This window comes from Tripterygium wilfordii, chromosome 10 (genome assembly GCF_013401445.1).
Source record: "Tripterygium wilfordii isolate XIE 37 chromosome 10, ASM1340144v1, whole genome shotgun sequence".
Taxonomy (NCBI): domain Eukaryota; kingdom Viridiplantae; phylum Streptophyta; class Magnoliopsida; order Celastrales; family Celastraceae; genus Tripterygium; species Tripterygium wilfordii.
Genome location: NC_052241.1, coordinates 10,092,225 through 10,104,581, shown reverse-complemented (window position 1 = coordinate 10,104,581; position 12,357 = coordinate 10,092,225). Strand labels below are relative to the sequence as shown.

At 40.3% G+C, this 12,357-nt stretch overlaps 3 protein-coding genes and 1 pseudogene across 3 annotated transcripts; 2 read left to right on the top strand and 2 right to left on the bottom strand.

Moving 5' to 3' along the window:
- The first annotated feature begins 154 nt into the window (after positions 1-154).
- Positions 155-1,664, top strand: LOC120008112 (photosystem II reaction center PSB28 protein, chloroplastic). Its single transcript, XM_038858630.1, has 2 exons — positions 155-375; positions 1,047-1,664. Exons 1-2 carry the CDS (start codon positions 303-305, stop codon positions 1,514-1,516), a joined length of 543 nt encoding a protein of 180 aa, XP_038714558.1. The 5' UTR covers positions 155-302; the 3' UTR covers positions 1,517-1,664.
- Positions 1,665-1,791: 127 nt separating this feature from the next.
- LOC120008111 (subtilisin-like protease SBT1.2) lies at positions 1,792-4,818 on the bottom strand. Its single transcript, XM_038858629.1, has one exon. The coding sequence runs from the start codon at positions 4,320-4,322 to the stop codon at positions 2,010-2,012; it is 2,313 nt and encodes a 770-aa protein (XP_038714557.1). The 5' UTR covers positions 4,323-4,818; the 3' UTR covers positions 1,792-2,009.
- Positions 4,819-6,486: 1,668 nt separating this feature from the next.
- On the bottom strand, positions 6,487-11,130 carry LOC120007688 (annotated as a pseudogene).
- Positions 10,547-12,046, top strand: LOC120007389 (G-type lectin S-receptor-like serine/threonine-protein kinase B120). Its single transcript, XM_038857583.1, has 6 exons — positions 10,547-10,566; positions 10,648-10,885; positions 11,051-11,201; positions 11,285-11,412; positions 11,501-11,618; positions 11,700-12,046. Exons 1-6 carry the CDS (start codon positions 10,547-10,549, stop codon positions 12,044-12,046), a joined length of 1,002 nt encoding a protein of 333 aa, XP_038713511.1.
- The last annotated feature ends 311 nt before the right edge of the window (positions 12,047-12,357 follow it).

The following is a 12,357-nucleotide window of genomic DNA, read 5'->3' as shown; positions in this document are numbered from 1 at the left end:
TGTCAAAGACAAGAGCCCATGTCGGAGAAAGAAGTGCCGACCTTATTGGACCAATTGTTTGGGCTAGATCAATAACAGGCCCATATACTAATGGCCACTGATGGCCCAATTCAGCTCATATTGATGCCCAGGGTGCCCATCTCTTCTCCACCAATCCACTTCAGAGACCAGAATGTTTTTGAGAAGTGAATGGCTATCATTGTTACACACCATCAATCCTAGCACCACACCCAGCTCTCTTTTATACATTCACATCGAAAGAGAAAAGACTGATACTTTCTCTCTTCCTTTCTCCACCCAATATGGCAACTCTGCAATCCATTGCATTGGCCTCTCCGGCCTCTCACAATTCTCTGCAACCACGCTCTTTCTCAGGTACTCTTCTTCTGCCTTTTATTCTCTTGAAGAGTCTTATCAGTAATACCCAATTTGTGTTTGTCTGCTTCATTGGAAGTTTAACTGCAGAGATGAAGTACATTTGGTGTTTTTATTGCTTCTGTGCATTTGGGTTCTCTTGTGACTTTAAATGTACATGTTCGACATTTAAGGATTGTTGTCCTGTTCGTGAAGTTGTCTGTGTTGGGACTTCGAGAATTTGAAGTGAAATTTCATGTTTGTGTTGCTTGAATATTTTTGAAATTCTAATAAGTAACTCCATTTAGGAAAGTAATTGGCTCTATCTTGATACTTCCCGGTACAAAAATGATAAGGATTCGCTACTTCTCTGGGGTTTGTTGTGTTGATTTTAACCTTTTAGCATAAACTATGTTTTCATAGTTGACAAACACAGGTAGATGCCCCATTTTCAAGGAAAATTGCTGGCCTTTTGCTTACTGGTGCTTAGAGTTCTAGATTGAGAGTTTTGTTGAGAGGTTGGAAATTGAATGTTTCTGAACAATTGGGCTTGTATTTGTTGGTCATTCTGTCTACCACATTTCCCAGTTGAAAGGACCGTTATTTTGGCATTGACCACATAATACTTCTTGCCACTAATGCGGAATTCAATTGATGGAGCTAGGAACTATGATTTAGCTTGTGTTTTGCAGGCCTTACATCTTCGGCTGCTTATCGAAGTGTCTTATCCCCATTCCATGGCCGATCGTTGCACCTGACTCGTCCACAATTGGCCTTAAGAGGACGGACTTTGCAGAAATTCAGTCCCATTTCAATGATGGTCAAGCCAACTATTCAATTTGTCCAAGGAACTGATGAACAGACGGTACCAGATGTGAGGCTTACCAAATCTAAAGATGGTACAAATGGTGTGGCTATTTTTTTGTTTGAGCAGCCATCCGTTTTTGATGCTTCTGGTAATGTTGGTGATATCACGGGCTTTTTCATGATTGATGAGGAAGGAGTTCTTCAATCTACTAATGTTAATGCCAAATTTATCAATGGGAAACCTTCAGGGATTGAAGCAAAGTACATAATGCGAACCCCCCGAGAGTGGGACAGATTCATGAGATTCATGGAGAGGTATGCGAATGCAAAGGGCTTATCATTTATCAAAAGTTGAGGCAATTTATATCCTTTCTTTGTTTGTTTTTAGTCATCTTCTTTTAACTGTCATTGCGGTGGTTTTTGTATAATTTAGTCAAGGAAAACTTGAAAAAATATTGTTCGACTCCTATCTAGGTTTCTTGCCAATGGCAATCTCTTCTACATATTTTGAGTTGTTCCTGATATTCAATTCATTTCCATCATGAATGATTGTGGTCATATGGTTCTTTTTTTTAACCTTGAGGTAACCCCTTTATCTAAAATTCACTTTTGAAAAGAAGTGTCAGAATTAGCTCATGACTAAATATTGTAGGGTCCTTCTCATTTTAAACGGATGTATTAAGTAGCTAAGCTCGGGTGCAAGATTTGACTAGAACTAGAACATAATATTATGAAATCAAACGGCATTAATCATATTTCTTCTACATAAATCATCTCTTTGTTGCTAACAATTTGGGACCAGACATGAGCTTTGCTGCATGAGCAATGCTAGTGCTCTCACTCTTCTATTACTTGTACTTCCAGGTAACTGAGATAGGGCTTCTAACCCTGTACTGACCATTGGGAGAGTGCACCCATGTTAAATGTCCTTGTGTGAAGCTAACCCTCATATTCTCTGATCTCTTACTTGATACAAACCATATTCTGTAACTCAGACTTTCATTTATGTGTTTGAATACCAGTCGTCGGGGTTTGACTCTAACTCTGACTCCCTCGGGAGCCTTTACTTCCACTGAGTAGATGGAATCAGGCCTACCGACATTTGTCAGTCGTCTCTTGATCATTTTTCGCATCATTCCATGCCTGAGAGTTACAGAAATGGACGGATAGTTGAGGCTGAAATCCCTGCTCATCTGTAATAGCTCACGGCAGCTGACATTCCGATGAGTGATGGTGAAAATCTCTGATCTTGTGTATCCGAGGGTGCACAGATGGGTGACGTAGTCCTCTGGCCGGATATCGTAGATCAATCCAGGATTGATTGCCCTTTCTGGGTTTACATGTCCTGCTCCAATTGCAAAAAGTCCTGCTGGTTTGTTACCGTCCATTATGGGATGGCCAGAACGATCAGTTGCATCTGCAGTTGTCACTATTGCAGATTTTACTGCCGCTGGGGACCATTTAGGATAAGCAGAACGGATCAGAGCAGTAATTCCACTGACATGGGGACAAGCCATGGATGTTCCTGACATGACAGTGAAATTCACTCTTCTAGAATCTTCTGGAAGTCCAGATGGGCCTAAATTCTGCGGCCAGGCAGCTATTATATTGACCCCGGGTGCAATCACATCAGGTTTGAGGATCGAAGGGTTGGATAAACTTGGTCCTCTTGCGGAAAACTGAGCTACTGCTGGTGCTCTGGATCTACCGATAACTGTTCCTCCAAATAATATTCGAGCTGTCGGATTCCTTGTTGAGTTTAGATAAGCCTTCAAGCGAACAGATTCTGAGAAACCGATTAATGTTGCAGGCAAGACATGGACATCAACAGAGTCTTCCTCAAGGTTGATCTCTGTATTGGTTAAGATCATTGCAGCCCCGCCGGACTCTTTTACGACTTGACCTTTCTCTGCCCTTCCGTTGACACCTCTGTCACAAACAACCATTTTGCCTTCTACTATTGCTCTGGGGAGAGATTCTTCGAAACAAAATTCACTTCCTTTATCTTTATCTCCTTCTGTCACGTAAACAAGTTCGAGCTTTTTTCCAGCACTTGGGAAATGGTTTCCGGGGTACAAGGATTCTCCGTAAAGGAGTTCTCCATTTCCCATTTTGACTACAGCTGGAAATCTGCGGTTAAGTGTGCTTGCTCCAATGGTGGCAATCCAAGGAGCTTCATTAGCAACTGAGCTTTGGATTGGACCATTGTTTCCTGCTGCACATACAACCAAGATTCCGTGCTCTGTAGCTCGAAAGCTTCCAATTGCGATGGTATCAGCAAAAAGTGGTAATGGGAAGCCGCCCAGCGAAAGAGAGAGGATGTCAACTCCATCTCTAATAGCAACATCCATTGCAGCAAGAATATCAGAGCTGTAACAGCCATATATCCAGCAAACTTTGTAGATAGCAATATGAGCACCGGGGGCCATCCCTCGAGCAACACCAGCTCCATTACCTAAAACACTTGCCAATGGAACTGAAGCTCCACCAGCAGTTGAAGATGTGTGAGTACCATGACCGTGAGAATCACGCGGTGACACATACTCCTGAAAGATGTTTGCTGAAGACGGCGTTGAGGCCACACGATGGCCTTTTGTGAAGAATCTGGCACCAATGAGCTTCCTGTTACAGTTTGAAGAATTGAATTCTTGCCCTTCTTGGCAAATCCCTCTCCATTTCTTAGGAACAGCAGGCATTCCACTGTCATCGAAGCTTGGACTCTCTGGCCAAACTCCAGTGTCAAGTACTCCAATTATAGTTCCACGACCAAAACCAGACTTATACCAAGCCCCTGAGCTTGTAGGGCTTAGTCCTAGGAATTTGTAGGAATAAGTTGTGTGAAGTTGGAACAGCTGATCGGGTCTAATTGCAATAACATCAGGCAACTTTTGCAAGAACTGGAGCTCAGTTTCAGACAACTGAGCTGCAAAACCTTCCATGGCGGAATGATAGGAGTATAGAAGACGAGAGGAAGGGTCGTCATCTAGGGGAACGGCTTGTTCAATAAATGAGAGATGCCACTGAGCCTTAGAAGTGAAGGAAGAACTGGTTACACCATGTGGGTGCAGCTGAACAATGTAAGTCTGAAGAGCACTTGCAGTGACATGGATGGTAACCAAGTACAAAAAACTGTAAAAGAACAGGTTTTTCATGATTGTCATGGCACTGTGAAGAGTCTATGAAACTGGGTTTTAGATTCTGAAGCATGAATTGGTGAAAGGAATGTCAGGATATTTGAAGGGTTGAAGGAGAATTCAAAACTGGGTTGAGGAGCCATTCCAGGCTCTCTGAGAAGAATATGAAGCTCGTGAAACTGCAGAGCTCTGCATCACGAGTATCCTTTGCTCACATACAGAGGAGCTTCTATATATATATTATACCCTCTGATTCACGAGAATTTCTGATCAAACTTTATTACCTATATGGACGTTAAGATTCAAAGCCTGCAAATGCAAAATCTTTGTTTCTCAATTGGCAATTAGGAGTCAAGAATATAATGAGATTTCTGCAATAAATGAGGGTTGTAGTGCATTTATGAGCACGCTCTATGTTTGTATTTTGTGGCTCCCTATCTCCCGTGCAGCTTGGGTATCTCTGCAGGTCTTAGTTTCTCATCATCACATGTGTAATAGAGTCATGAATATGGGGAGAAAGTCAGAAATGCGTCTTTCAGTAATTTAATATGCGTCAAACCGAGGGTGTATTTTGAGTAATTGAGTTTAGCAGACTCACTGTCCATTTATGGGGCTCAAAGGCTTTGAAACGTTTGGTGGTCTTGACCCCATGGGCCCAAGTCTCATGGGTTGTCTGGCATTTTGCTCTATTTTTTTTCAGGCACCAAATATGGAAGAAGTACATCATTTTGAAGTCATGTTCAGGCTCTATGATACCTAAACTCGGGTGCATGTGGCGAGTATGGATACATATCTGAGTGTCGGACTTTAATTTTAAAAGTGCTTGGACATACTCCAAAAACTATATGATAAAGGTACATAAACACCTTACAAAACTAGGCTACGGATATGTGGGTACGTCATCTTATATGTGTTAGGAATACTATATAAAAAATATTAATGTTATGTTCAATGTAATTTTGAAATGATTTTCTAATTTTTAATATATATTTTTATCGAATGAAGTTTAATAATCTTATCAACCAATAACTTAAATAATTTTCTTATATAATTAATGAATATATAATAACGGTTGGAAGAATTGGGACAAAGGCTTAAATTGTCTCTCTAATTGAGTTTTCACATTTAATGAGTAGAATCACAAGGAAAAAAAAAACAAAAAATGAAGTGTCCAAAAAAAAAAGTTTGAAGGAACTGACACGTATCCCATACCCACATCGAGCCGTGTCAACACCGGTATGGCGGAGTATATTGAAGAGTCCAAGTATATTAGTTGAGGCAGACAACAGAAAAAATTATGTTTTGCTTCAAAGTATCATATCAACAAAGAAGTTCACTATCACATATAAGTTGAAGCCAGTAAAACTAAAAGAAAAGGTAGACCTGATTAGTTTCTCCCCCGCTGGCCATGAAAACTCCAGTACATGTGGTCTTTATGTGTATACACACTTCAACGTATTTCTGGACCAAGTTCAGCAAATAAAACATGTATACATAAAGGAAATGATAGCAAGGATTCAAACAGTTCAAACATAACAGTTGTTGATGAATACAATGCCGGTATTCAAGTGAAGGAATCCGACTTCAATAGAATGTAGTCTTCAACCTGCTTCAAAATGTCAGTCAGCTGCCGATACACTTGACAGTGGACCTTGTTGTTAATTAAGGCTATACCATAGATTGCAGTTAGTGTCAATTGCCAGCAGAAGCTAGAAGTCTAGAACAGGATCCTGATTAAGGCAAAGCACGTATAGATGGTAAACTAAGCTTCTTGTTACAACTGTCATTGTTACCGATAAATGAACAGAGATGGCAAAAACATGAGGAAATCAAAGCAAAAACATGAGGGAATCAAACCACAGGTCCACACATTATTTTTCTCCAGAGTTAGTAGCTTGCTAAACCAAATTCACACGAGTAAAATCACCCTTATGTATTGGAAGCAGTACAAGAATTATCATAACTTGAGCCACATTACATGCCAAGGAATTTTTCTTTTTTGGAGGTAAAGTGACATGGATGATTCGTCCTTTCTTATATGTCAGACTCTTCAACAAGTTAAATGCATGCTAGCTAACGCCAAAGATGGCTTTTTTCTGAGAAGGATGGTGACTATGGCTTAGTTCCCCAATTTTTAACTTGAATAGAAGAAAAAAACTATGGTGCGTAGAAGAATTAACAGACTCGAAAGTCGAGAAACGGCTATTAATGCTCTATATTATTTCCCGTATCCATTTATTGAACAATAACATTAAGCAGAGGAAATGATGAATCTCAGCTAATATACACTACAAAGAATCGGTGACAAATAATCCATAATGCAAAAACTTCCAGAAAATTTCTATATAACTATATCAGAAACAGGATGATATGCATCTGTGTTATGTTTTAAACATGGATCTGGGCGCCTGTCAAACTTGATGAAAGATCATACCTTCAATTGATCCTTCAACACAAGCAGTCTTTGTTTTGAACCACTATCTTCAACATCTATACTGCTATATTTCTTTTTCATTCATGACTTCTCTGCTCATTCTTCCAAGAATTTTTAGCAGCTTCCGCAGATGACTCACCAGAATCACCACTGCCATCTTTTGGTTTTGAGAAGAAAGGATCCCACTCATGACCTCCCACCTCTCGCTGTCCTTCATCTAGTAAGGCATACTTCCAACTGTTCTCCTCTACAAAATTGTCATATTCTGTGCGGCCTTCCATAATGTTCTTACGCAACCTTGTAACTTTGTCAATGACAGACTGTACAGCGACATCAAAAGCATCTTTAAGAGTCTCCAATTTCGAGCGAGGATCTGCATATATCAATCGCGGAATGAGATTAATAACCTGCTCCCTCATGATCTTCACCTGCTCTGGAGCAATTTGACTAAGCCTCTCCTCTATGCTTACATTCCTTTTACGGATGTCATCCTCTGGAATAAACACTGAATATATACTGTAATTCTTTGGAAGATGCCACGTGTACTGCGTATATGCTGACCCTGGATGGAAGAAGACAGGTATACAGCCTGCTAACATTGAGTCAAAGGCAGATCTCCGTGTGTACGAATCACCTTGTGGCTGTAGACAGAAAAGGGAGCTTTGAAACATCTGCATTATACTGCTTGGAGAATGACACTTACTCTCCCCAAAATCACATTCCAACAGCTTTCCCACTTTCGAACTCTTGCACTGATCAATGATCGTCCCTCTAATAGATTTGGGGTTGTCAGGGCGTGGAGCACCAGCAAAAGAGAACAGCCATTTCCGCTCTAATTTCCGCATCCTGTCCTGCCAGATGAAGACATCAGAATCCCTTGCAGGATGGAAGTAAGTAGGATATGGAATGCCAAAATCATTGCCATTCCAGGGGCTGGACTCAACCACAAGCATTGACATATTCCTCCCAGCAGGTAGAAACAAAAGCTTGTTACCCCAGTCAGTCTCTTCATCTGAAAGTCTCCTAAAATCCCATGTTATCCGCCCTGCCACCAGAAAATGATCCCTGCCTCCCATGATATGCCACTCAGGCCTCTTCATGAGCCAATCAACCAAATCAAGTGAAGCTGCATCTCTGGTTCATATATTTTGCCCCCAAAGATACCTAGCTATATCAAAACCCGCATAAAATGGCAGAAATATAGCCACAGCAATTGAGGAATCATTTGTCAGGCACTCATACTGCTTCATTCGATTGCTGAATATCACATCTACAGCAAACTGACTCGTGGCATACCATCCTGTATTGGAAAACACCCCTTCAACATTCTCCAGTGGAGGCCCCAACCCAGCATTGGTGGTAAAGTTACACATATTGGTCCAAAGACTCAAACTCTTGCACTTCTTGAGCATGTCTGCATTGAACCTCGGAGGCAGATCGTGCACATAAATGTACCTTCCTCCACAATGATCACTCCTATTCTCTCCAGTTTTCAAGGCTCTCATAAAAGGGTATTCCTCAGTTCTTTGCTTAACATTCTGGGAAGTCTTGGGAGGGTTCTTGCTCAATGGGGCAGGGATGGATTGAGTGAAAACATGACCAGGCTCCACTCCAGCAGGAGTAGTGGATTGGGTGTTAATGGACCTGGGACCTAATTTAAGAGATTCATCAAGGGCACTACCTCCTAGAACAACAAAATGGAAGTAGAACAACAAAATCCAGAAAAATGCAGACAATGCAACCAAGAAGCAGAGGCGAGTGTGCTGATTTTTGGCACTTCCCTTCTCCATCATCTCTGAAGGGATGCTCGCCGTAGGACGACGTCTCATCAGATCGTTAATTTCAATCAATCATACAACCATCTCGTCGATTATAAAAACTAACGCACACCCAATTCAGTAAATCAAGTAAACAACAACACCAACAGCCAGACACCACCAATTGAACTGATTTAGCTTAAACCAAAGATGGAAACAGCTCACACAGTTAAAGCAGGATATCGCAACTTTATAATTCAATCTACAACTTGAACACTATTGCTATTTTAGGAGCTCGAATCACAAGGAACCGCTGAATTCGCTCGATCTGTAACTGATTTTTGTTGAGCACAATATGATTAGCTCAACAAAGCCAGATTTCAATCAACGAAGACCATATACAGAAAGAGAGAATGAGAGGACTTACAAGCCAATAGATTCAATCTGCAGAGAAAAATGGAGGAGATGAAACGAGTGAGAAATTCTGAGCTGGAAGACAGAAGATGCGCTGGGGGAGTTGTCCCATTGTCGGTAGCCGTTGAGATTGCGCCACGTATGAAGGAAGGTTTAGAAGCGTCTGCCCAAGAGTAAAGACGGTGATGGGCCGATGGCCTCCTTAAATTACGTTAACAGCATAAGCGGTGATGGAAAAGGATGTGCTGTTACTTCTCTCGATCATCTGTATGTGCAATTGTAGCTGTGGCTTTTATTTCAAGAGGAACTACAAACATCTAGCCATGTCCCATGTGACTTATGACTATGCTTTTCTCTCAAGTGTTGGGATGCCATTGCATACCTAGTTCAGATATATGATAAATCGTCCGTAATGTAATCAATGCTTTGAAAATGTGATCTGAAACTTTCAGATCCAGCGCTTGTGATTCCCTGCACCGGAGGCTCGTCTGAACCACTTGTTCGAGGTAATGTCTGTTGGTTCTTCAATCATGGGTTATATCAACCATTATTTCAACATTTACAAGCCTGGTGATGGGAAATTCTTTTCTTACACTAGAAGCAGCGGGGATGAATTCAACAATCTGTACGAGATTAATAATCTGAATTCAACAATCTGTACGAGTCTGTAGGATGAATTAATAATCTTTATTCTTTAGCATTGGAAACGGAATGAATGAACCCTCATGCATAGTGTTTTTGAGCTTGTGAGAAGCTTTTTGCAAACAAGAGACGATTCACCCAATATCTCCAGTTGGTCCAACTCTCCCTGCACCAAGAAAAAGTAGTTAAAAGAGTTCTCTCCTCTCCTGGTGACATGACTGAAATAAATAAAAACAAGATTAAATTCAAAGATGCACTCGAGGTGCACCGTTTCAACAAGCTATGTTATGTATATCACATGTGCCATTACAAAAGGCCGAGCCCGTAGAAAAAGCCCAATAATAATCTTCAATCTTTGACCTTGAGCCCATAACAAGATATAAGCCCTTTACTAACCTCCGTAAAGTCCATATGCATCACCATCTAGGACCAGGCAACACATCTCGAACCAAATAGAAACTCGGTGCAGAGACGACTTGGAGAAGCGGAACACGGTGCAGACTTGGAGAATCTGCAACAAGGTTTGTCAATAATGATCCCTGTTATCCTCATTGGTTTTGGGATGATATGTACAAAAATTTTCTCCCCATCATTTTCTATTAAGATAGTATTCTGTATTTGGTTGGTTGATCTGTTTTAGATTCTTTCCTAAGGTTTAGGGTTTATGTTAAGACACTATGTTTTCCATATATTGTCTGTCTTTCATATATCGTGTGTTCAATTAATGTGCATTTACCTGTTATCCTCATGGTTTATATGATTTATTGGTTTTGGGATGATTCTATATTTGGTTGGTTGGTCTATTTTAGATTCTTTCTTAAGGTTTAGAATTTATGTTAAGACACTGTGTTTTCCTCTATCTTTCATGTATTGTGTGTTCAATTAATATGCAATTAGTGTTAAGGGTTTAAGGTTTGGATTTAGAGGTTTAAGGTTTAGGGGACACTTACGGTTTTTCAATTTAAACCAAGTGTCTTATGCAGTTTAAGCTCACAGACCTGATCATGGCTACTGAAGGTAACAGGTAAACTGCCTCCCTCTCATTCTCATTAAAAAAATTACGATTTTAATGTTGTCTTCAATTAATTAGGGTTACTGTGTGCAGGTTACCCCTTCATGCTTTCAGCCACAATCAGCTGGCTATGTTTTCGAATAACTTCGCTAATGAAAACATAATCGGTCAAGGTGGCTCCGCAACTGTATATCGAGGGCGCATGCCCGAATGGTCACAGATTTTAGGACTTCCAATTGCAATCAAACACATCAGGCCATACAGGGCACGACAAAACGACACAGCAACCAAAATTGCCAGGGGAAATGAAATCACAAGACAACTCTACCAAGTGAGCACCACCTAAATCCTTTTTTTTTCTCCTAAAGTTTATCCTTCTTTCTCTTCCTAAAATTGTAGTCTGACTGATGTGTTACTCTATTTAACTCCTCACACTCCAACTACCTAGTGCATATGTTGAAATTATGACAAATTTTTTGGTTATACCTTACAACAGGCTGAGATTGATAGCCTTAGCCTCCCACAGTTGCAATCTCCCCACATATTGCGCCTCCTAGGACACGGAGTATCTGAGAACACCACAGAAGGCCACTACCTCGTTTATGAGATGCTTGATGGACAAACTTTGAATCAGAAGCTTGAAAACGGTAAACAATCATTTTAGTCATTAAAAAAATCATCATTGAATCTATCTAACAAATATATTTGGAAAACCTTGTTTTCCTTGCAGATGTTGATACCATGACATGGGAGAATGTTCTCACGATAATTAAAGGAGTGGCAAAGGGAATTTCTGTGATACACAGATCTAATTTCATACACGGGGATTTGAAGCCACACAACATCATAGTCAGAGAGGTTAAAAAAGCAACATATTAATACACCAATTTTCACACATATTGTTGATTTATTAGTATTACTAATTGATTTTAAATCAATTTTACAGGACTGTCATCCCGTCATAATTGACTTCGGGTCAATAACGGTCCAAGGAACCAAGAGACAGTATGGGTGGACAGGAGGCTACGTACCATTGGAAGCACACAACATGATGTATGAACCAGGTAAATCAAAGCCCTTCCACTAACAATGCATGATCCTATTTACTTGTTGACTGTTTTAACACTTTTTTTTGGTTGAAACAGTGCCTTCTTCGAAGGTGTATGACATATACTCTTTTGGGTTAGTGATGATGCATGCCATCATGCTAAGTAGAAGTTTGTCGATAAGTGACGGGCATGGCAGCTTATTGCATATCAAAGAGATAGCAAGACAGAGGGCACATACAGGCAACATCGTTGATATCAAATTGATGGAAAGGGGTTGCACTCTAAGGGAGGCAACGAAGATAACCAAGCTGGCTTTGAAGTGCACCGAAGATGACGAAGAAGAAAGACCGACAATTGCAAAAATTATTTCAAAACTCGATGGACTGAATTTAACTAAAGCCGAGAAATGGAAGAAACGCGGTAAAAGGATCTTACATCTGTGAGAGAGTTTAATTTTAAAACTATGAGTAGAGAACTCTGTGAGAATGTTAATTCTAGAACTAATTTTAGAACTGTGAGTTAATTTTAAAACTGTGAGTAGAGAACTCTGAGAATGTTAATTCTAGAACTAATTTTAGAACTGTGTTGAGAACACAGATCCCATAATTGTTGGTGAGTTATTTTGTTGAATACTCAGGTCTGTTACCTATCCTTTCAAAAGGGAAATTAGATTTGGCTATGGGGAGGTCCCATAAATGTTGATGAGTTAGTTTGTTGAATACTCAGGTCTGTTACCTATCCTTTCAAAAGGGAA